This window comes from Colobus angolensis, unplaced genomic scaffold, assembly GCF_000951035.1.
Source record: "Colobus angolensis palliatus isolate OR3802 unplaced genomic scaffold, Cang.pa_1.0 Scaffold8, whole genome shotgun sequence".
NCBI classification, from domain to species: Eukaryota; Metazoa; Chordata; class Mammalia; order Primates; family Cercopithecidae; genus Colobus; species Colobus angolensis.
In genome coordinates, this window is record NW_012121820.1 from 7,733,152 (window position 1) to 7,754,731 (window position 21,580).

The following is a 21,580-nucleotide window of genomic DNA, read 5'->3' on the forward strand; positions in this document are numbered from 1 at the left end:
CAAGGCCACATAGCTAGTGTGTAGCCACTACCTTTAGTCTCCCAGAGTAGTATAGCAGTTTCAGAGTGCAGACTCGGGAGCTAGAATCAGTCGGGTGCAGTGGCTCATGCCTGTAATCCCAATACTTTGGGAGGCTCAGGCCAGAGGATCGCTTGAGCCCAGGAGTTTAAGACCAGCTGGGGCATCATAGTGAGACCTCCTTCTCTACAAAAAGAAAAAGAATGCCTGAAGTTCAAATCCTAGCTCTGCCACTGACTAGCTGCATGGCCCTAAGCATAACTTTTCAGTTGGCCAGTTTCCTAATACGTAAATGGAAATAATCTAGTAAGAAAGCACACATTGTTAATGCAGATTAAAGGAGTTGATCTATGTGAAGAGCTTGCAGTACTTGGCACAGAAGCATGAGTATGCACACTATATGTAAACAGTAGCTGTTGTTACTGCCTCTGGCTTTCAAGGCCCACTCAGATGCCACCTCTTCCATGAAACCTTTCCTGACCCTCCCTCTTCCAGTGTGACGGGCTCGCCCCCTGATAGCAGGTGTCCTCCTTTCAATGCCTTTTAAGAGATGTGCTTGTGAGTCCCCCAAGAACAGCAGCTGGGTTCCCGCCGTCTCCCCACCGTGCCTAGCACAGGGCTGGGAGACACCTGCTGTCAGTCCAGGTGCCAGGCCAGTCTGCCTTGACCCTGACTGTGAATGCCCCACCCCAGGGGGCCTTCTTCCCCCTGACCGAGAGGAACTGGAGCCTCCCCAACCGGGCGGTGGAGCCCCAGCTGCAGGAGGAGGAGCGGATGGTGTATGTGGCATTCTCTGAGTTCTTCTTCGACTCTGCCATGGAGAGCTACTTCCGGGCGGGGGCCCTGCAACTGTCGCTGGTGGGGGACAAGGTATGCCAGGGCCTGTTTGTGGGATGGGCAAAAGAGGGTCTGTGACAGAGCTCACTCCCTCACTCCTGATTCCCCTGTTCAGGTGCCCCATGACCTGGACATGCTACTGAGGGCCACCTACTTTGGGAGCATTGTCCTGCTGGTGAGTGCTGGCCGGGGACAGGGATAGGGCCACCTGCACGCCAGTGAGACCAGGGAGGGGTGCAGGCGGGGCCCCCAGTGGCAGCCACTCAGACAGGGCTCTGGCCTCTTGTCTGTGGCCAATCCCCCTCGCCTTGTCATGGCTGTTCCGTCTGTGAAGGAGGCTTCTCCTTCCTGCTCCTTCCTGCCCTATCTCCTTCGCAGAGCTGCTGTGAGGATTAGCAAGAAACCAAGCTTTGCAAGTGTGAGGGCTTTAATAATAATTAACATATACTATTGTTTATTTGTGTATTGGGGAGGAGAGTGAGAGTTACACATTTTATTTATTTATTTTTGTTTTGAGACAGAGTCTCACTTTGTCATCCAAGTTGGAATGCAGTAGCACAATCTAGGCTCACTGCAACCTCTGCCTCCCAGGGCTCAAGCTGTTCTCCTGCTTCAGCCTCTTGAGTAGCTGGAATTACAGGCTTGTGCCACCATGCCCCACTAATTTTTAAAATTTTGTTGAGACAGGGTTTCATCATGTTGCTCAGGCTGGTCTTGAACTCCTGGGCTCAAGTGGTCACCCATCTTGGCCTCCCAAAGTGCTGGGATTACAGGTGTGAGCCACTGCGCCCAGCAGAATTACAAATTTTAGAAGAAATAATTCAGTCATTATCATCATCAAATTTATGGCTAAGAAATTAAGGGCAGGGTCTCTATTGTCAGACTGCCTTGGCTTCAAGCCCAGTTCTGAAACTGAATGGCTACATAACCTCTACAAGTTACTTAACCTCTCTGTGCCTCAATTTCCCCATCTCAAAAATGGGGATATGGCTGGGCATGATGGCTCATGCCTATACTCCGAGCACTTTGAGAGGTCAAGGTAGGAAAATTGCTTGAGCCCAGGAGTTTGAGACCAGCCTGGGCAACATAGTGAGACCCTGTCTCTATTGAAAAATAAATTTTTAGTCAGATCTTTTTTTTGGGGTCGGGGGACAGAGTCTCACTCTGTCACCCAGGCTGGAGTGCAGTGGCGCAATCTTGGCTCACTGCAACCTCTGCCTCCCGGGTTCAAGCAATTCTCTGCCATGACACCCAGCCTAAAAAATAAATTTGTAAAAAATAAACAACAACAACAAAATTGGCAGTAATATCTGCCTCACGTGGTTATTATGAGGTTTTTTTTTTGTTTGTTTGTTTTTGTGTGTGTGAAATGGAGTCTCTCTCTGTCGCCCAAGCTGGAGTGCAGTGGTGTGATCTCGGCTCCCTGCAAGCTCCGCCTCCTGGGTTCATGCCATTCTCCTGCCTCAACCTCCCCAGTAGCTGGGACTACAGGCGCCCGCCACCGTGCCCAGCTAATTTTTTGTATTTTTAGTAGAGACGGGGTTTCACTGTGGTCTCAATCTCCTAACCTTGTAATCTGCCCGCCTCGGCCTCCCAAAGTGCTGGGATTACAGGCGTGAGCCACCGTGCCCGGTCCTTATGAGGTTTAAAGGAGCCAACACATATACAGTGTTTAGAATCATGTTTGGTGAAGATTAGGCAAGTTGCATCTTATAGTATTCCTTCACTGCCCTATAGAAGAAAACACAGCAGTTTAGAGAAAGAAGATATGGCCAGGCATGGTGGCTCACACCTGTAATCCCAACACTCTGGGAGGCTGAAGCTGGCAGATCGCTTGAGCCCAGGAGTTTGAGACCAGCATGGGCAACATGGCCAAACCACATCTCTACAAAAAAAACGAAAGCAAAAACAAAAACAAAATACAAATACAAAAATAAGCCGGGCATGGTGGCATGAACCTGTGGTCTCAGCTGTTCAGAAGGCTGATGTGGCAGGATCACTTGAGCTGAGGAGGTCGAGGCTGCAGTGAGCCATGATCATGGCACTGCACTCCAGCCTGGGCGACAGAGACCCTGTCTCAAAAAAAAAAAGAAAGGAGAGAGAGAGCAAAAATATGGCAAGTGGTCTGGGCATGGTGGCTCATGCCTGTAATCCCAACATTTTGGGAGGCCGAAGTGAGTGAGTCACCTGAAGTCAGGAGTTCGAGACCAGCCTGGCCAACATGGTGAAACCCCGTTTCTACTAAAAATATAAAACTTAGCCGGGCATGGCGGCAGGCACCTGTAATCCCAGCTACTTGGGAGACTAAGGTGGGAGAATTGCCTGAACCTGGGAGACAGAGTTGCAGTGAGCCGATATCGTGCCACTGCACTCCAGCCTGGGCAACAGAGTGAGACGCCGTATCCAAAACAGAAGACATGGCAAGGGGCTGAGATACTAATGCAAAAAGGACATCCACGAAGAGTCTGGATTAGCGATGGACCTGAACATTGAGATGTATTTAGGAAGCAGAAAGAGAAGAATACATTGCTGTTTCTTTGTGTGGCAATGGCATGAAGGCTAGATGCAGATTTGAGGGTTTTGGAAGCCAGAGCTGTCTCTGTATTTGCAATATGAGAGTCCCCAGAGGCAGAAGCTGCACCTGCCTTCGTCCTCTTCTTCCCTGGGGGCTCCACAGGAAACGGCAGGGACTTGACCCGCCCCTGCTGCTCATCCCCCAGAGCCCAGCAGTGATTGACTCCCCACTGAAGCTGGAGCTGCGGGTCCTGGCCCCACCGCGCTGCACCATCAAGCCCTCTGGCACCACCATCTCTGTCACTGCTAGCGTCACCATCGCCCTGGTCCCACCCGACAAGCCTGAGGTCCAGCTGTCCAGCATGACTATGGTATGGGTCCTGGAGTGGGGGCTGCTAGCCGGGAGTCAGGGAAAAATGGACTGTGGGTTACCGACCTTCTGGGTAACATCCTCCTCCCCATGTTCCTGCAGGATGCCCGTCTCAGCGCCAAGATGGCTCTCCGGGGGAAGGCCCTGCGCACGCAGCTGGACCTGCGCAGGTAGGCAGGTACACCTCCCTGCACCTCAGTGTCTTGAGGACAATCACACCTGTCCACAGGGATGTTGAGTTAAAATTCAGTCATACCTATACGTCACTGAGAGCTGGGGTCTATCTTTGTTTTTTTTTTTTTTTTTTTTCCTGAGACGGAGTCTCGCTCTGTCGCCAGGGCTGGAGCGCAGTGGCCGGATCTCAGCTCACTGCAAGCTCCGCCTCCCGGGTTTACGCCATTCTCCTGGCTCAGCCTCCCGAGTAGCTGGGACTACAGGCACCAGCCACCTCGCCCGGCTAGCTTTTTGTATTTTTTAGTAGAGACGGGGGTTTCACCGTGTTAGCCAGGATGGTCTCGAACTCCTGACCTCGTGATCCGCCCGTCTCGGCCTCCCAAAGTGCTGGGATTACAGGCTTAAGCCACCGCGCCCGGCCGGGTCTATCTTTGTTAATGCATGCTAAAGTGCTTTGGTAAAGTCTAACTCCTCTGCATTCTCACATGTCCCAGAGGCAGGCAGGGCAGGTATTATGAGAGATGAACAAATGGGTCCAGCAATGTTAAATAACATATCCACAGTCACACAGCAAAGATCAGAACATGGGTTTTGACAAAAACCTCAGCACAACACAGCTTTGTGACCTTGAGGCCATTTTATCTTTCTTTTTTAAAAATGTTATTCTTTTTTTTTTTTTTTTTTTTGAGGAGTTTCGCTCTTGTTGCCCAGGCTGGAGTGCAATAGCATGATCTTGGCTCACTGCAACCTCTGCCTCCCAGGTTTAGGCAATTCTCCTGCCTCAGCTTCCTGAGTAGCTGGGCTTACATGTGTGTGCCACCACGCCCGGCTAATTTTTGCATTTTTAGTAGAGATGGGGGTTTCATCATGTTGGTCAGGCTGGTCTCGAACTCCTGACCTCAGGTGATTCACCTGCCCTGGCCTCCCAAAGTGCTGGGACTATAGGTATAAGCCAGTGTGCTCGGCCTATTTTGTTTTTATTGTATTTATTTATTTTTGAGACAGAGTCTAACTCTGTTGCCTAGGCTGGAGTGCAGTGATGCAATCATAGCTCACTGCAGCCTTGACCTCCTGGGTTCAAGTAATCCTCCAGCCTCAGCCTCCCGAGTAACTGGGACTACATGCATGCACCACCATGGCTGACTATTTTATTTTTTGTAGAGACAGGGTCTCACTTTGTTGCCCAGGCTGGTCTCCAATTCTTGGGCTCAAGTGATTGTCCCACCTTAGCCTCCCAAAGTGCTGGGATTATAGCCATGAGCCACTGCACCCAGCCCATTTTGTCTTTCTAGGCCTCATTTTCTCCATGTGTTTAATACAGGTAAAAGTAGCATCTGCCTTCTAAGGGCTGTACTGTCCAATATGGTAGATACTAACCACATGTGACTATTTACATTTAAATTAATTATAATTAAATAGTTTTTCAGTTGCACTAAGCCACATTTCATTAGCCACATGTGGCTAGTGACTACCACAGTGGACAATGCAGATACAAAACATTTTATAGAAAATCTGACTGGACAGTGCTGTTCTAAGGTTAAAGGAGATAATGTAGGTTAGGACCCTAGATTCTAGAGGCAGGTTCTGACACTTCCCAGCTGTGTGACTTCAGGCAAATTATGTAACCCTGTGGGGCCTCATTTTCCTCATCTATAAAGTACAAATCGTAATAGTGCCCACTCCTTGGGCTTGTTATGAGGACTGAACCAGTTGGTACTGTACTTTAAAACAGTTTACTAATATTATCTTTTTTTTTTTTTTTTTGAGACGGAGTCTCGCACTGTCGCCCAGGCTGGAGTGCAGTGGTGCAATCTCGGCTCACTACAAGCTCCGCCTCCCGGGTTCATGCCATTCTCCTGCCTCAGCCTCCTGAGTAGCTGGGACTACAGGCGCCCACCACCACACCCAGCTAATTTTTGTATTTTTATTAGAGATGGGGTTTCACCATGTTGGCCAGGCTGGTCTTGAACTCCTGACCTCAAGTGATCCGCCCGCCTCGGCCTCCCAAAGTGCTGGGATTACAGGCATAAGCCACCGCGCCCAACCTACTAATATTAACTTCTTAAACACGTTGGCTGGGTGCAGTGGCTCACGCCTGTAATCTCAACACTTTGGGAGACCAAGGCAGGTAGATCACTTGAGGCCAAGAGTTCGATACCAGCCGGAGCTACAAAGTGAGATCCCGTCTCTACAAAAAAATTTAAAAGTTAGCCAGTCATGGTGATGCATGCCTGCGGTCCCAGCTACTTGGGAGCCTGAGGTGGGAGGCTGACTTGAGCCCTGGAGGTCAAAGCCACTGCGAGTTAAATTGCACCACTGCCCTCCAGCCTGGGCAACACAGTGAGATGCTGTCTCAAAAATAAATAAAAAGAAAAAAGAAAATAAATATGCTTAGTGTCTGACGGGAACTAAGCAATGTGAGTTTTGTTACATAAAATAAATAACACCTGCAAAGCTACCAGCAGAAGTCTGGCACATTAGAAGTGCTCAATAAATAAAAAGTAGCAGCCTTGGAGAAAAGGAGACCCAAGTGGCAGCAGTAACTGGCCCGAGGATACTTGGAAAGTTGTAGCACCTGGAAAGGTCCCTAGGTGGGGCATCTGAGCCTGCAACTCAGGCACCTCTGGCAGGTAGGCCTGGGTGGTCTGAGGAACGGGAGCTTCCAGGCTTCCTGCCCCCAGGGCTCCTTTCTCTCCCACAGGTTCCGAATCTATTCCAACCATTCTGCACTGGAGTCGCTGGCTGTGAGTGGGGAAGGGTGGGTGGGCTGGGCTGGGTTCGTGAGATCCTGACCCTCACCATTCCTTCCTCATATAACTGCTCACCCATGGGCAGCTAAAGGCAAACCCACCCCTGACTGGCTGCCCTGTTTCCCCCCTCGCCCCTCCCAGCTGATCCCCTTACAGGCCCCTCTGAAGACCATGCTGCAGATCGGGGTGATGCCCATGCTCAACGGTAAGGCTGGGGTGTGAGGACGGAGGAAGAAAGGAGGGGTGAACTGGGCGGGCCCAGACTGAGCGGGGTGCTCCCACCCACAGAGCGGACCTGGCGTGGAGTGCAGATCCCACTACCTGAGGGCATCAACTTTGTACGTGAAGTGGTGACGAACCATGCGGTGAGTGGGAGCAGGGTGGGGAAGGAGGGCAGAGCCTTCCTCTCTCTCTATAGCTCTCCAGTGCCCTCCACTACCTGACCCCAGCTCCCCCATTACCAGCCGTCCCCTCCCTAGTTTTAATTGTAGACTCCTAAAAGCCTTTGCACACACTGTGACTTCTCTTTGGAGCCCTCTTCTCCCATCCCAATACCTACTAATCGTTCAGGTCTTAGCTCAGAGGTCGCCCTCCTCCAAGAAGCCCTCCTTGATACCCATAGTCTACACTCCTACAACCTCATTTTAGCACCTTGACATGGAATTATCCATTAGATTGAGTCCCTGAAAGACAAAGACTCTGTCTCTTGATCTCTAAACGCTGGCCTCAGTAACTGAATGAATAAATGAGGCTCCCCTCTCCCCCACACAGGGCTTCCTCACCATCGGGGCTGATCTCCACTTTGCCAAAGGACTGCGAGAGGTGATTGAGAAGAACCGGCCTGCCGACGTCGGGGTATCCACTGCCCCCCCACCCTCCACAGCAGCTGTGTGAGCCCCCAACCCCCACGCTGGCAGCTGTCATTCAGGACTCCAACACCTCTCAGCCCCTCTTTTCCCACATTCATAGCCTGTAGTGCTCCCTCTAACCCCCAGTGCCACAGAGAAGACGGGGTTTGAAGCTGTACCCAATTTAATTCCATAATCAGTCAATCCATCAATTACAGTCCGTCCACCACCTCCCTGTGGGTGTCCTGAGCTCTGTTGGGTTCCTGGGATGGGATCAGTGCATCATGAAGGGCATTCTTTAAGCAGAGAGGGGGCCAGGCCACCCCATTCAGGAACTGCTATGGGAATAAAGTGCTAACTTGCCCCCAGGCTGTCTATGGGAGACCCTGGCCCAGTCTGGGATGCACAGGGCTGTGGGAAGGGGGCAGTCCTGAAGGCAGAACCTGGCCTGCAGGGGCACTTTGCTTAGAAGACTCTCCTAGCAGGAGTGGCTGGGAGGGGCTGCATCAGGCCGTGGAGCTGGTTGCTGTGGTCCTCAGTATGGCTGCTTGTTTAGGAAGCGGGAGAACATGGTGAAGGCAGCGAGGGGCTTGTCGGTGGGAACCATGTGGCCGGCGCCCTGAGGAGTAATGTTTGTGAGCTCCTGACCCCCACCATTCCCTCCTCCCCATATAACTGCTCACCCGTGGGGAATTCCTTCATCCCAAGCCCTTTATTCTTCCCAGAACCCTCCCCACCCCTCTCCAAAAAAACTTGCCTATACAGGGGCCAGATGGTGACCCATGACCCAGCCTAAAAGGCAGCCGGAGGGAAAGGATGGGTGGGTCCTGCTCCTTCGCCTCCGGCCCAGTTATCCCTCAGCAGGCCCAGTCCCTACCTTGATCGTGAGAAAGGCGATGTGGGAGAACTCCTTCACGAAGCCGGCAATCTGTTCCCCGCTGTCCCCATACTTCACTAACCAGGGCCGGCGCTGCACCTCCATCTGCCCCATCAGGAAAGACATCAGCCTACAGCAGCTGCATCCTTGCTCAGCTACCAGCAAGACCTTAGGGCTGGGAATTCCTCCACATTTGCCCTCTGTGGACCAGAGCCAGGTAGCCAGCCAGCCACTCCCAGGCATACCCGCCCCTGATCCTCCACAGCAGCCCCTATCCCAGGGCCAGGATCTCTGTCTTACCTTCTGGTTGAGGGAATCCACAAACCACTCATCCCCCATGAAATTGCAGGCCATGTCTACATCTCCATTATATAACAGGATCTGGTATTTCTAAAGCAGGACGGGGTGAAAATGAGTGGTGTGGAACAAGCCCAGGCCTTAGCCCTTCCCTAGTTCAAGGCCTTCCCCTCAGGGAATTCAGGGGGCTGAGCTAGATAGCACGAACTAGGGAATTCTCATGTTTTCTGATGACTTACGGCATGTCCAGTATTCTACTAAATGTTTTACCTATGAGGTAGATATCATTATCTACCATTATCCCCATTTTACAGATGGGGAACCTGAGGCTCATATTTAAGAAATCTGTCCAAGATTATGTGGCTAGTACAGGGACTTGCACCCAGGCCATGTGACTCCAGAGCCCATGCTATGAACCACTGTGCTGGACAGAACCTGGTCCTAGCCTGGCTCTGCCAGTGCCTCCTATATCACCTTGGACAAGGTCTCCTCCTACCCTGGACCTCTGCTGGCCCATTTGTGGCATGAATGAAGCTCTTCTCACCCTTAAGGATCCAGACCACTTGGCCTCCTATAGCAGGGCAGCATGGGTGGGGACAAACCCAGGTTCAAATTCTGACCCCACCAATCACAGTACCCTGGACTTCGCTTTTCAGAGTTTCAGCTTCCCTTGTCCTGACAGGAAGTCTAAAGGGCCCCCAGCTTGCTGTGCTACTCTGGGGTCCTAAGGCTGCTGGTGGATCCAGCTGTGCTGTCCCCACTCACCTGTGAGCTAAGCAGCTTCAGATACTGGGAGTTCATGCTTCGGTAGAGACGGCGGTACTGTAAGTTTACCAGAAAGCTGCCGGAACATACGAGCAGGCCCCAGGAAGACCAGGTAGGGGCGAAAAGTAGTCAACAGATCAGACCTTCTCTCCTGTCTCCAAGCTCCAACCCAGAAAGCAGACAGCTGGGTTCCACTCCCCTTTTTGGGGGCTACCTCTCTAGGACTGACCTGGATGATGGGCTGGGATTCAGAGAGCCTCAACTCATTCCCATTTAGAAATGTACAGGGATGCCAGACGCGGTGGCTCACGCCTGTAATCCCAGCACTTTGGGAGACCGAGGTGAGTGGATCACGAGGCCAGGAGTTCGAGACCAGCCTGACCAACATGGTGAAACCCCATCTCTACTAAAAAAAAAATACAAAAATTAGCCAGGCGTGGTGGTGCGTGCCTGTAATCCCAGCTACTCAAGAGGCTGAGGCAGGAGAATCACTTGAACCCTGGAGGCGGGGGTTGCAGTGAGCCAAGATCGCACCACTGCACTCGAGCCTGGGCGACAGAATGAGACTCCATCTCAAAAAAAAAAAAAAAAATGTACAGGGACACGTTTTGGTTGTTACGAGGACTGGGATGCATCTGGCATTTAGTGTCTAGGGGCCAGCAGGTGTGAGAATCACAACATATAACAAGGTAGAGTGTGAGCACTGACCAATCAAAATGGACCTGAGCAGCCCCTGCTGGGCCCAGTGTCACCCTTTTACTTGCGGTGGTGGGGGGCTCACAGGAGATTGGACATGGAAGTAATAGTTTGTTGTTGTTGTTGTTTGAGATGGAGTTTCATTCTTGTTGCCCAGGCTGGAGTGCAGTAGCACGATCTTGGCTCACTGCGACCTCCACTTCCCGGGTTCAAGCGATTCTCCTCCCTCAGCTTCCTGAATAGCTGGGATTATAGGCACCCACCACCACACCTGACTAATTGTTGTATTTTTAGTAGAGATGGGGTTTTACCATGTTGGCCAGGCTGGTCTCGAACTCCCGACCTCAGGTGATCCGCCCACCTCAGCCTGCCAGAGTGCTGGGATTACAGGCATGAGCCACTGCGCCAGGTCAGAATAGTTATTAACCAATGTGGTAGCCGGGTGGGTAATCCCAGCACTTTGGGAGGCCAAGGAGGGAGGATTGCTTGAGACCAAGAGTTCAAGACCAACCTGGACAACATAGTGAGACCCTGTCTCTACAAAAAAATTTTTTAAAAATTAGCCAGGAATGGTGGCATGTGCCTGCAGACCCAGCTACTCAGGAGACTAAGGTGAGAGGATCGCTTGAGCTAGGAGGTTGAGGCCGTAGTGAACTGTGAAACAACAACCAATGTGGCTACGTAATGAATTGGGGCTGGGCGGGGTGGCTCAAGCCTGTAATCCCAGTACTTTGGGAGGCTGAGGTGGGCGGATCACTTGAGCCCCAGAGTTCGAAACCAGCCTGGGCAATATGGTAAAACACCATCTCCACAAAAAAATACAAACATTAGCCAGGGGTGGTGGTGTGCATCTGTAGTCCCAGCTACTGGGGAGGTGGGAGGATTGCTTGAGCCCACGAGTTCGAGGCTGCAGTGAGCTGTGATCACGCCACTGCACTCCAGCCTAGGTGACAGAGTGAGTGAGACCTTGTCTCAAACAAAAACATTTAAAATTTAAAAAAGAAAAAAGAATTGGCTGTCAATCCACTGAGGGGTCAGGGATGGATGTTAAACATCCTGTACAGCTCATCTCATCCAGAAACCCTACACAGAAGATCCCTGGGAACCTGCCGATGCCCACAAGCCCCAGCAACCCACCACCCCAAGTCACAGGTGGCCACAGAGCCTCACTTGCACATGTCCCATTGTGGCAGCTGTTCCGGGATGTGGAGGGCCTTCCGCACGTACGGGTTGTTGAGGTAGGTAGAAGCAGCTGTCGTGTTGGTGCAGGGGGGGTCCATGCGCACTTTATCCCCTGAGCGCAGCAATGCCTGATGCCACGTCCGCTTGAGTGGCAGGCGAGTGAAGATGTTGCCCAAATCCTGGACCACAACAGTGTCCTTCTCATACCTAAAATGGCTGGGCACCCCTCCAGCACAAGGGGCATAGAGGTTGTAGATGTTGAGGCCAGAGTTGCTCACGATGCGGGCCACTTCCTGAAGCTGCAATGATACACCAAGCCGCCATGCTTTACAGATCCCTAGCCTCTCCACAACCCCCCTAAGTTGTCCCAAGATTTATTGCTCTTGAATTTCACCTCTTCACCCTTCACCCACTTTTTTTTTCACAGGTAGGGATACTGAGATTCAGTGGCAGGAATCTTCCCCGCCCTAGGTCCAAATCCTAGCATCACTGCCTCCCAACACTGACTTCAGACGGTGATTTCAAAATTCATGGCCCTCAGCTTTCCTTATCTGGAAAATGTGGGTAGTACGATCTCATTTGAGGGGGAATCTTGAAGCTTAAGTAATCTACATAGACACAGTTCAGCACAGTGCCTGCCACACTGCAGGTGTCTGATAAATGTGAAGAAGTCCTTTCTCCTTCACAGAGGTTATGGGATTTGCTGCCATAGGAGGTGATGGTGGGAATACACACTTAGACACATGTCCCAGAGAACACTAAATTGCTTAAAGGTGCAAGAAGGCAATGAGGGATGGAGAACAAGGAGTCCCCAAGGAGGGAATGTGGTCCCATTCTTGGGATTAGGGATGGGAGGGCTGATGCAGAGTGACGGCAGAACCTCACATTGGTCACGCATTCCGGGTCTGTGTTGTCATAGAAGTTACACTTGTTTTGAGAGCAGCAGTGGGTCTGGAGAGAAGACCAAAGCCTGTAGGAGATGAGAGTGAAAAGTGCATCAGCCTCTGGTGGGAAGAGGAGGGCAGAGGAGGTGAGCATACGCCCACCTCCCACCAACCTCCCTGACCCTAGGAGACTAGGAAAGATATCACAGGGTGTGGTCTGCACGTCACCTAAGCTAGCTCCCAAAGAGGTGCCCCAGGGTCATACAGACAGACCTCCTTAGTTCCTTTAAAATCTGATCTCTGGCTGGGCGCTGTGGCTCACGCCTGTAATCCCAGCACTTCGGGAAGCCAAGGCAGGCAGATCATTTGAGGACGAGTTCGAGTCTAGCCTGGCCAAGACAGCAAAATCCCATCTCTACTAAAAACACAAAAAAATTAGGCAGGTGTGGTGGTACGTGCCTGTAGTCCCAGCTGCTTGGGATGCCGAGGCACAAGAATTGCTTGAACCTGGGAGGTGGAGGTTGCAGTGAGCTAAGATTGCGCCACTGCACTCCAGCCTGGATGACAAAGTGAGACTCTGTCTCAAAAAAAAAAAGAAAAAAAGAAAAATCTGATCTCTATTCTTTGGCTTTTCAGCACTGCGTTCTTTCTGCAACCCACCTGCTGCTCATAAACCTGGGCTGGGCCTGTCATATCATGTGCCTGGAGATCACGTGACTGTCCCACCCTAGAGATTGCCCAACTGCCCTATCCCATACCTGTTCCCCAGAAGGCCATGGTAGTAGGCAAAGTAGACCAGGGAGTTGTCATTCTGCTCATAGGAGGAGAGTCCATTGCCCACAGCCAGCCCCTGTGAAACACCCGGGGTGCTCAGCTCATGTGGAGGGCGAAGAGGAGGAGCCTCCCTTACCCTAACACCCAGACCTTCAGCAATCCAGAAGCTGAAACCCAGGGTGGTTTATGGGGGCGGGTGGGTGTGGGCGGTCACTCAATGCAAAGCACAGAGCTGGCAGCCTGACAGATGAGTTTCCTGTTGTGGGAGGCACACTAGACAGACCTAGGGCAGCTGGTAGTGGGGAGGTTATGCAGGAAGCTGGGTTGGATGGGGTGTTGACCAGTCTGGCCTTGCTAACTGCAAGGCCACAGCCTCAAGGTGCCTCCCTTTCCTCCTGCAGCTGCCCTGCACCTGAAGGTTCATGCTGGGGTCCTGCATGACCAGCACGGCCAGGGTGGGGATGTAGATGCCAGCATAGCTCTCTCCGGTCAGAAAAAGTTTGTTGTTCTTGTACTCCGGAAAGAGGTGGAAGAAATCTTGAAGGGCCTCAAAATTGCTCTGGGCGACCTGGGGATGGGAGAGCAAGACAGAGGGAATCAGGAAGCTTTGGTATTTGAACTGGAAAGAACTTCAGAGATAATGACATCAACCCACCCTGTTTGTGTAAGAGGAAGTGACTGGCCACCATGCCACAATAGCATATGACAGAGCGAAAAGTGGACTCCAACGCCATGCTCTCTCTGCCAGCATCATGCCATGGATGGAGGACTGGGGAGCCTGGGGCAGATGGGCAGGCACCGGACTCACCTCAGTGTCATTAGTTGCATACAACTTGTCATCGGAGTAGGAGAAGCCCACCCCAGCTGGGGACTCCAGGTATAACACATTGGCAATCAGATTCCAAGAACAGGGGTTGTACTCCAGGGTGACACCATCTGGCTGGACCTGAGGAGGAAAGAGATGGCTGAGTAAGTCCCAAGGGCCAGCTGGGTGGAGGGAAAGGGCCACCATGAGAGGCACACTCATGTGGGCAAAACCCCTGAGAGGTACAGGCAGCAAAGCTAATGGCCCAATGGCATAGAGGAAAATCCCAAGACTTAGAAGGAAGGAAACTTTTTGGAAAATCACAAAGTCCGTTTCTCCCTTTCCCCAGCCTTTTGCTCTAGAAACTGTGCTTTACCCCTGCTGTCCACTCACCAGGAAGGGGCCATGCTCTGTGAGGAGCCCATCTAGGGAGCTGCAGCCGGGACCCCCATTGAGCACCACAGGGCTGTTCTCGGGATCCTTCTGGGACTCCACAAACCTGGGAAGGGGGGTCAGGGCAGTGTTGGTGCAGTTGCAGGGGTCCTTTCCAGCCCTCCCGGCTCCCAGGCGTCCTCAGGGGTCTGCAGAACTACCCCCCACCCCTCATCCGTCATCTCTCCTCCCAGTCCCGCCCGGGAGGCAGGGCGGCAGACCAGTAGTGGAGGTGCTTGGAGCCGGAGCCTTTGAGGTAGCCGGAGTACTGGCGGAAGGACGGCTGCTTGGCCAGGCCGGGGAGGCGCTGGATCTCGTCCTGGTCGGGGGCTGCCTCGCCTCGGGGCGCCCAGGACACTAGCAGCAGCAGCAGGAACAGCGGCGATGGCGCGGCTCGGATCATCTACGGGAGGCAGAAGAGGGGCTGTTGACTCGCTACTCAGCGCTTCCGTGAAGCAGCCCCAGGGGAGGAGCTGGCGGCGCCTCCGCGAGGGAAGCCCCGGCCCCAGCGCCAGCTCCCACCCTCAAGCCTCCTCTACCGCACACCGATCCCGGGCTTGAGGATCCCCTCCAGCCTCCGGTGCCAGCTCACCTCTGCTCCCCCGTGTCCTTGCTCTCCAGGAGGCGCCCGGGGTCTGGAAGTCATGTGTACTCCGAGTCACGTGAACTCCGGCGCCACGTGACAGTCTTCCTCCCGCCCCTTCTTTGGTCCCTACCGGCCTGGGGGGCGGTGGCGGTCAATGCCAGGTCAAGGTCCGCGGGCCTCGCGGATCGTAGCCCGGGCGCACGCGATCAGATGATCTGGGTGTGGACGGCCAAGTTCTAGGCTGGATGGCTGAGCAAGCGGCGCTAGGACCCCCGGGCAGAGGCTCGGGGAAGGGAGGCAGGTGGGAAATGCCTTACAAGGTCCCCTTGCGGTCACCATCTGAGCCCGCTGCCCAAAATAGCCCCCGGCGCCCGCTGGCCTGCCTTATGGCCGAGAGATGGCTGCTGCCTCCGAGCCCGTGGATTCGGGTGCACTCTGGGGACCCGCGCGCCCGGAGCCCCCTCCCACCCGCTTCCATCGGGTGCACGGTGACAACATCCGCGTGGACCCCTCTGGGACGCGGGCCACACGCGTGGAGAGCTTCGCCCACGGCGTGTGCTTCAGCCGTGAGCCGCTGGCCCCGGGCCAGGTCTTCCTGGTCGAGATTGAAGAGAAAGAGCTGGGCTGGTGCGGACATCTGCGTCTTGGTCTGACGGCGCTGGACCCCGCCGGTCTGGCCCCCGTTCCCGAGTTTTCTCTGCCCGACCTGGTCAACCTGGGCCACACCTGGGTCTTCGCCATCACGCGCCACCACAACCGCGTGCCCCGGGAGGGCCGCCCGGAGGCGGAGGCAGCGGCCCCCAGCCGACCTCCAACCCTCCTGGTGGAACCATATCTGCGCATTGAGCAGTTTCGCATTCCCCGGGACCGCCTGGTGGGCCGCAGCCGGCCAGGGCTCTACAGCCATCTCTTGGACCAGCTCTATGAGCTGAACGTGCTGCCTCCGACGGCGCGCCGTAGCCGCCTGGGCGTCCTCTTCTGCCCGCGCCCCGATGGCACGGCCGACATGCACATTATCATCAACGGCGAGGACATGGGCCCCAGCGCCCGGGGGCTGCCAGCTGCGCAGCCCCTCTACGCGGTGGTGGACGTGTTTGCTTCCACCAAGAGCGTGCGCCTTGTCCAGCTCGAGTATGGCTGTAGGTATCCCTGGGCAGCGACCCCTCCTGGCTCAATGTGGGGACAGGAATCTGCTAGGGCTCCCTAGCCAGTGTGCTAGGCCTTGGTCTGTCCAGCACTAGTTTAAGAGCGGGAGAATCTAGCTTCAAATTGCACCTCTGCTTGTGATCTTGCACAAGCCTCTACCTGGTTTTGGGCCTTGGTACCCATCTTGGCTGATTGATTAAGATGCCCTACAAGTTCGCTTTTAGTTTTGAGAGTGTTTCCTGTATTCACCTAGGGCAGGGATTCTAAACCGATTTTAGATATTAGGGGCCTCTTTGAGAATTGTTTGCCCTTTTCTTAGAAACATGCTTGGCTGGGCATGGTGGCTCACACCTGTAATCCCAGCACTTTGGGAGGCCGAGGCAGGCGGATCATTTGAGGCCAGGAGTTCGAGACCAGCCTGGCCAACATGGTGAAAGCCTGTCTCTACTAAAAATACAAAAATTAGCTGGGTGTGGTGGCGTGTGCCTATAATCCCAGTTATTCGGGAGGCTGAGGCAGAGAATCACTTGAACTCGAGAGGTGGAGGTTGCAATGAGCCGAGATCTCACCAGTGCACTCCAGCCTAGGCAACAGAGTGAGACTCTGAAAAAAAAAAAAAAGAAAAGAAAGAGAGGGAGAGAGAGAGAGAGAAGGCAGGCAGGCAGGCAAGGAAGGGAAGGGGAGGGGAGAGGAGGGGAGGCAAGCAAAGCTCAAGCCTGGGCAACAAAGTGAGACCCCTTCTGTACAAAAAATTAAAAAATTGTCTGGGCATGGTGGTGCATGCCTGTAGTCCCAGCTATTTGGGAGGCTAAAGCAGGAGGATCGCTTGAGCCCAAGAATTGAAGGCTGCAGTTCACTCACCACTGCACTGCAGCCTGGGTGACAGAGCAAGACCCTCTCTCTTTAAATAAAAAAAAGAAAAGAAAGAAACACGCTTATAGACTTGGGCATATTGGTTTCGAGGAATAACAAACTCAGACTGAGAACTTTTTAATGCTGAGGTATGATTCATTATAGCCCTGGTAAGCATTGTAGTTATACCTCTGATCACATTTCATGAATTCAGTGCACCAGAACCGTCTTTGTGCCAGGCCTGTACTGGAGGCTGCAGTTGCACAGGCAAATCAGACACTACCCCTGCCCCCAGAAGCTGCTAAGTGAACGGGGAGGGGATTATGCTAAGTGTCATGATATAAACAGGGTTGCAGCTTTGTGATAGCCCTCGGAAAGAGGTGCTTCTCTCAGCCCCATGAACAGCTCCATGAAGCAGGCTGGGCCCAGAGAACAGTAAGGACTTGCCCACATTTAATGGCAAAGTGGGGACCATGACCTAGATCTTGGTCATTCTGGGTCTTGGCCTCAGACCCACTCTCCAGTTCAGTTTGCCTTTCACAGTCTTCTTCCCACAGTGCCGTCCCTGCAGACTCTGTGCCGCCTAGTGATACAGAGAAGCATGGTGCACCGGCTGGCCATTGATGGGCTCCACCTGCCCAAAGAACTTAAGGATTTCTGCAAGTATGAGTGAAGACCCGCAGCGCACCAGAGCAGAGCTGCATCCTGGGGCCCCAGACCTGTGGCTGGCTGGTCTGAAGTTGGCCATATTGCTGCCAACCAGGACCAGAAATAAACAGCCAATGCTGACATCTTGATCATTGGAAGGTCTCCTTGCCCTCCAGCCTATGAGACGCACTTCGTTTAGAATCACTGCAGGTCAGCAGGTCGGAGCAAGAGAGCAGGGGTCCCTAGGCTGGCTGCTTGTTAGAGTCATCTTAGGATGACTGAGGATACGTAAAGAGTGCTGGTGTCCCACATCCCATCCCTAGGGATTTGTATTTGATTTGTTGGGAAATTAGGCCTAGACATTGTTTTTTGTAAAAGCTTCTCAAGAGATTCTCATGTACAGCCAGGGTTGAGAAGTATGTCCCTAGAATAGAGGTTCCAACTTTGTCATATATTATAATCACTTGAGGAACTTTGAAAAATACCAATACCTGGCCTGTAATCCCAGCACTTTGGGAGACCGAGGTGGGTGGATCACTTGAGGTCAGGAGTTTGAGACCAGCCTGGCCAACATGGTGAAACCCTGTCTCTACTAAAAATACAAAAGTTAGCCAGGCATGGTGGCGGGTGCCTGTAGTCCCAGCTACTTGGGAGGCTGAGGTAGGAAAATCACATGAACCCAGGAGGCAGAGGTTGCAGTCAGCTGAGGTCTTGCCATTGCACTCCAGCCTTCCAGCCATGGTAACAAAGTGAGACTCCATCTCAAAAAAAAGAAAAAGAAAAATACTAATACTGGGTCTGACCCCAAGTCTTACTCTACAAGGCACAAAGCACTTGGCTCCTGTATTTCCATCTCTGGTCATTTGCTTCCATACAAATGACCTCATTTCATCCTCAAAACTTCTAATGAGATAGTGGGCAGTCATCAGACCCACTTTACAGATAAGGATATCAAGGAACAAAACTGTCCGGGTGACTCATCCAGGGTTAGGGCAAGAACCTAGAACACCCAGCTCCTGGTCTGGTGCTCTTTTAACCTCATCCTATTGTCGTGTTCAGGTTCTAGAATGAATAGGTCAATGCTGTAAGGTGGGTTCCAGGTGCAAAGAGGAGGGTCTGTGAGGTGACGTTCCAGAAGGGCGAGGAAGGGAGGATAGGAGGCAGATTACTATTCCCTCACAAACCGGGGCTCTGGGGAAGCCATGTCCTACTTCAGGACTCCACAAACTCATCCGGGTCCTCTGCCTTCTGGCCAAGGTGAGCAGGGGGCACCTGTAATTGGAGGGAGTGCTGCAGCTTCCCCTGAGAAGTTGCTTTCTGGCTCTGGGGAGGTGGTGGTTCTGCTGGGCATTTCGGGGCTGGCCCTAGAATCAATTCTTTTAGAAGAAAAGCCATTCCAAATGTCCTTGCCAATCAATAACTACCTGCTTGCTCACTATTCATTAATTCAACAAACACTTCTCCATCACCTACTCTGTGTTGGTGACTGGGAGTATGGATATGAGTAACACCTAGTTCCCAACCTCTAGACAGTCCGCTGGGGCTGGTCTTTGTTACTCCCCCAAGCTCTGCTCCCATGCCCTGCCCCTCAGGGGCCCCTCCTCAAAGAGACCGAGAATAACGTTCCATTTCATTCCTGTCTCTGCAGGTGGGACTGCTTCTCCAGGCCTGTCCCTTGGCCTCTGTAGTCCTATAGAGCCAGAGGTGGTGGCCTCTGGCGGAACAGGCCCACTGAGCCAGAAAGCTGAGCAGGTGGCACCTGCTGCCCAGGCCTGGGGCCCAGCCCTGGCAATGCCACAAGCCAGGGGCTGCCCTGGGGGGACTAGCTGGGAGACACTACAGAAGGAATACAGCCGAAACTGCCACAAATTCCCGCATGTGAGGCAGCCGGAGAGCTTGGGCTGGGACAATGGCTACTCCAGAAGCAGAGCCCCCGACCTGGGTGGCCCCAGCAGGCCTAGGCCCCTGATGCTGTGTGGGCTGTCACCAAGGGTTCTACCCGTACCCTCTGAGGCAGTGGGGAAGGAGGCCAGCTCCCAGCCTGACATCTGCATCCTCACCCTCGCTATGATGATCGCTGGCATCCCCACCGTGCCCGTCCCAGGCGTTCGGGAAGAGGACCTGATCTGGGCTGCTCAAGCTTTCATGATGGCCCATCCGGAGCCAGAGGGTGCTGTGGAGGGGGCACAGTGGGAGCAGGCATATGCCCACACAGCCTCTGGGAAGATGCCGCTAGTGAGATCTAACAGGGGCCAGCCTTCTGGCTTCTGCTTGTAGATGGATGAAATAGCAACAGATACGTAGGCTGGCTTCTCTGTATGGTTCTTGGGCAGACAGGGTTGGGAGGAGGGCCTATGGCAGGGATGGGGATAGAGCTGGTGGTTGAGCCGTTCTGACAAATTCCAGTCCTGCATCAGGGACTTCCAGACCCTAAAGTTTCTCCAGATACCACTAAGACAGGAGATAGGTTTTGTCAGGCAGATACAATGGAAATTATCTGAGGTAGGGGCCCCTGCTTGGAGAGTTGAGGCTGCTTTTATGTTTTGAAGACTTGATCAGATTTTTTTTTTTTTTTTTTTTTTTGAGATAGGGTCTCACTCTGTCACCCATGCTGGAGTGCAGTGGCATGATCACAGCTCACTGCAGCCTCGACCTCCTGGGCACAAGTGATCTTCCCACCTCAGCCTTCCTGAGTAGCTGGGACTACAGGCACGTGCTACATCCAGTGAATTTTTGTATTTATTGTAGAGAAGGGGTTTTGCCATGCTGCCCAGGCTGCTCTAATCTGCCTGTTTTGGCCTCCCAAGGTGTTGGGATTACAGGCGTGAGCCGCCATACCTGGCCTACCCAGAATTTCTTCTTCTTTTTTTTTTTTTCTAATTTTTATTTTTTAGACACAGTCTTGCTCTGTCACCCAGGCTGGAGTGCAATGGCGCGATCTCAGCTCACTGCAACCTCTGCCTCCCAGGTTCATGCAATTCTCCTGCCTCAGACTCATGCAATGGCGTGATCTCGGCTCACTGCAACCTCTGCCTCCCAGGTTCATGCAATTCTCCTGCCTCAGCTTCCCGAGTAGCTGGGATTACAGGTGCCTGCCACTACGCCCGGCTAATTTTTGTATTTTTAGTAGAGACACAGTTTCACCATGTTGGTCAGGCTGATCTCAAACTCCCGACCTCAGGTGATCCACCCGCCTTGGCCTCCCAAAGTGCTGGGATTACAGGTGTGAGCCACCACCAGAATTTCTTATATTAAGTCCTAGTCATGTGAATTCTCCTCTTGCCTTAAATTTTTCAGCATGTTGAAGGCAGATCATAGGACCATAGGCAAGGAAGGAAAATTAATACTTAATTGAGCACCCACTAGGTATGCCTGCTCTGTAAACGTACCCTGTGGAAATCCCCATTTTTACAGACAATCAGGTTGAGGTTTAGAGGGGTAACTTACCCTAATAAGACTCATGGCTAGTAAAAGGCAGAACCAGGCACAAAAATCAAGCAGGGAAGGAATCAACCAGGATTCACATGTATAACACTCTAAAGTCTATTCTTTCCATAATATAACCTAAACTGCCTTCTATGGAACAAAAACAAACTAGACAAGTGATAGAATATGCAGCATTCAGTTTTATTGACCCCAGGATAGGACAAGGAAAGAAGTTCAGGGAGCCTGGCTGAACCAGCTCCCCAGAGGGGCCTCTTCCTCTGTAGGAAGCCTCCCAGCCCAGTTCACTCAAAGGAGATGGGTTAAGTGAGTCATCTCATGACTGGGGCAACTGCTACCAAGCCCCAAACCTCAACCTCACCGCCTGATGTTTTATCTCTTATCTTAGATCAGGGGTTGCCGTTATTTTATTTTATTTTTAGATGGAGCCTCGCCCTCCCAGGCTGCAGTGCAGTGGCAGCAGGATCTTGGCCTACTGCAACCTCTACCTCCCGGGTTCAAGCAATTCTCCTGCCTCAGTCTCCCGAGTAGCTGGGATTATAGGCGCCCGCCACCATGCCTGGCTAATTTTTGTATTTTTAGTAGAGACGGGGTTTCACTATGTTGGCCAGGCTGGTCTTGAACTCCTTACTTCAAGTGATCTGTCCACCTCAGCCTCCCAAAGTGCTGGGATTACAGGCA

At 52.7% G+C, this 21,580-nt stretch overlaps 4 protein-coding genes across 12 annotated transcripts in view; 3 read left to right on the forward strand and 1 right to left on the reverse strand.

The window, feature by feature from the left end:
- PLTP (phospholipid transfer protein) overlaps positions 1 to 7,743 on the forward strand; it is a 14,978-nt gene extending 7,235 nt beyond the window's left edge. For 5 of the 6 annotated variants that reach the window (XM_011928891.1, XM_011928892.1, XM_011928895.1 and 2 more), the window contains 8 exons: positions 712 to 888; positions 971 to 1,030; positions 3,576 to 3,740; positions 3,842 to 3,909; positions 6,615 to 6,657; positions 6,805 to 6,868; positions 6,952 to 7,028; positions 7,435 to 7,742. In XM_011928891.1, the coding sequence (XP_011784281.1) occupies positions 712 to 888; positions 971 to 1,030; positions 3,576 to 3,740; positions 3,842 to 3,909; positions 6,615 to 6,657; positions 6,805 to 6,868; positions 6,952 to 7,028; positions 7,435 to 7,557 (777 nt within the window). In that variant the 3' untranslated portion in view covers positions 7,558 to 7,742. Of the gene's footprint in view, positions 1 to 711; positions 889 to 970; positions 1,031 to 3,575; positions 3,741 to 3,841; positions 3,910 to 6,614; positions 6,658 to 6,804; positions 6,869 to 6,951; positions 7,029 to 7,434 lie in introns of all 6 variants that reach the window. The other variant, XM_011928890.1, reaches the window with a different exon arrangement.
- On the reverse strand, positions 7,678 to 15,246 carry CTSA (cathepsin A). Of its 3 annotated transcripts, none has more exons than XM_011928887.1 (12): positions 14,816 to 15,246; positions 14,445 to 14,626; positions 14,185 to 14,290; positions 13,795 to 13,932; positions 13,399 to 13,554; positions 12,971 to 13,062; positions 12,214 to 12,298; positions 11,317 to 11,627; positions 9,451 to 9,526; positions 8,689 to 8,778; positions 8,389 to 8,493; positions 7,678 to 8,130 (listed from the first exon to the last, which is right to left on the reverse strand). In XM_011928887.1, the coding sequence occupies exons 1-12, from the start codon at positions 14,867 to 14,869 to the stop codon at positions 8,047 to 8,049; spliced, it is 1,479 nt and encodes a 492-aa protein (XP_011784277.1). In that variant the 5' UTR covers positions 14,870 to 15,246; the 3' UTR covers positions 7,678 to 8,046. The 3 variants fall into 3 exon arrangements, with proteins under 3 accessions (XP_011784277.1, XP_011784279.1, XP_011784278.1); XM_011928889.1 differs by having other exon boundaries at positions 14,770 to 15,246; XM_011928888.1 differs by having other exon boundaries at positions 13,795 to 13,905; positions 14,816 to 15,048.
- Positions 14,830 to 17,610, forward strand: NEURL2 (neuralized E3 ubiquitin protein ligase 2). 2 transcript variants are annotated; one of them, XM_011928886.1, is made up of 2 exons: positions 14,830 to 15,948; positions 17,351 to 17,610. In XM_011928886.1, the coding sequence occupies exons 1-2, from the start codon at positions 15,207 to 15,209 to the stop codon at positions 17,392 to 17,394; spliced, it is 786 nt and encodes a 261-aa protein (XP_011784276.1). In that variant the 5' UTR covers positions 14,830 to 15,206; the 3' UTR covers positions 17,395 to 17,610. The 2 variants fall into 2 exon arrangements, with proteins under 2 accessions (XP_011784276.1, XP_011784275.1); XM_011928885.1 differs by having other exon boundaries at positions 17,365 to 17,610.
- A 974-nt stretch (positions 17,611 to 18,584) lies between these two features.
- SPATA25 (spermatogenesis associated 25) lies at positions 18,585 to 19,758 on the forward strand. The gene is made up of 2 exons (XM_011928896.1): positions 18,585 to 18,712; positions 19,104 to 19,758. The coding sequence occupies exons 1-2, from the start codon at positions 18,658 to 18,660 to the stop codon at positions 19,730 to 19,732; spliced, it is 684 nt and encodes a 227-aa protein (XP_011784286.1). The 5' UTR covers positions 18,585 to 18,657; the 3' UTR covers positions 19,733 to 19,758.
- The last annotated feature ends 1,822 nt before the right edge of the window (positions 19,759 to 21,580 follow it).

Bases quoted from the DNA above. Each gene is read 5' to 3' on its own strand.
- CTSA (XM_011928887.1), bottom strand. From the start codon at position 14,869: ATGACTTCCAGACCCCGGGCGCCTCCTGGAGAGCAAGGACACGGGGGA. The intron at 13,933-14,184 runs GTGAGTGGACAG...TTTCCTCCTCAG, and splicing joins CAGAGCATGGCCCCTTCCTG to GTCCAGCCAGATGGTGTCAC. The intron at 12,299-12,970 runs GTATGGGATAGG...CATCTCCTACAG, and splicing joins CATGGCCTTCTGGGGAACAG to GCTTTGGTCTTCTCTCCAGA.
- NEURL2 (XM_011928885.1), top strand. From the start codon at position 15,207: ATGGCTGCTGCCTCCGAGCCCGTGGATTCGGGTGCACTCTGGGGACCC. The intron at 15,949-17,364 runs GTAGGTATCCCT...TTCTTCCCACAG, and splicing joins TGTCCAGCTCGAGTATGGCT to TGCCGTCCCTGCAGACTCTG.
- SPATA25 (XM_011928896.1), top strand. From the start codon at position 18,658: ATGTCCTACTTCAGGACTCCACAAACTCATCCGGGTCCTCTGCCTTCT. The intron at 18,713-19,103 runs GTGAGCAGGGGG...CTGTCTCTGCAG, and splicing joins TCCTCTGCCTTCTGGCCAAG to GTGGGACTGCTTCTCCAGGC.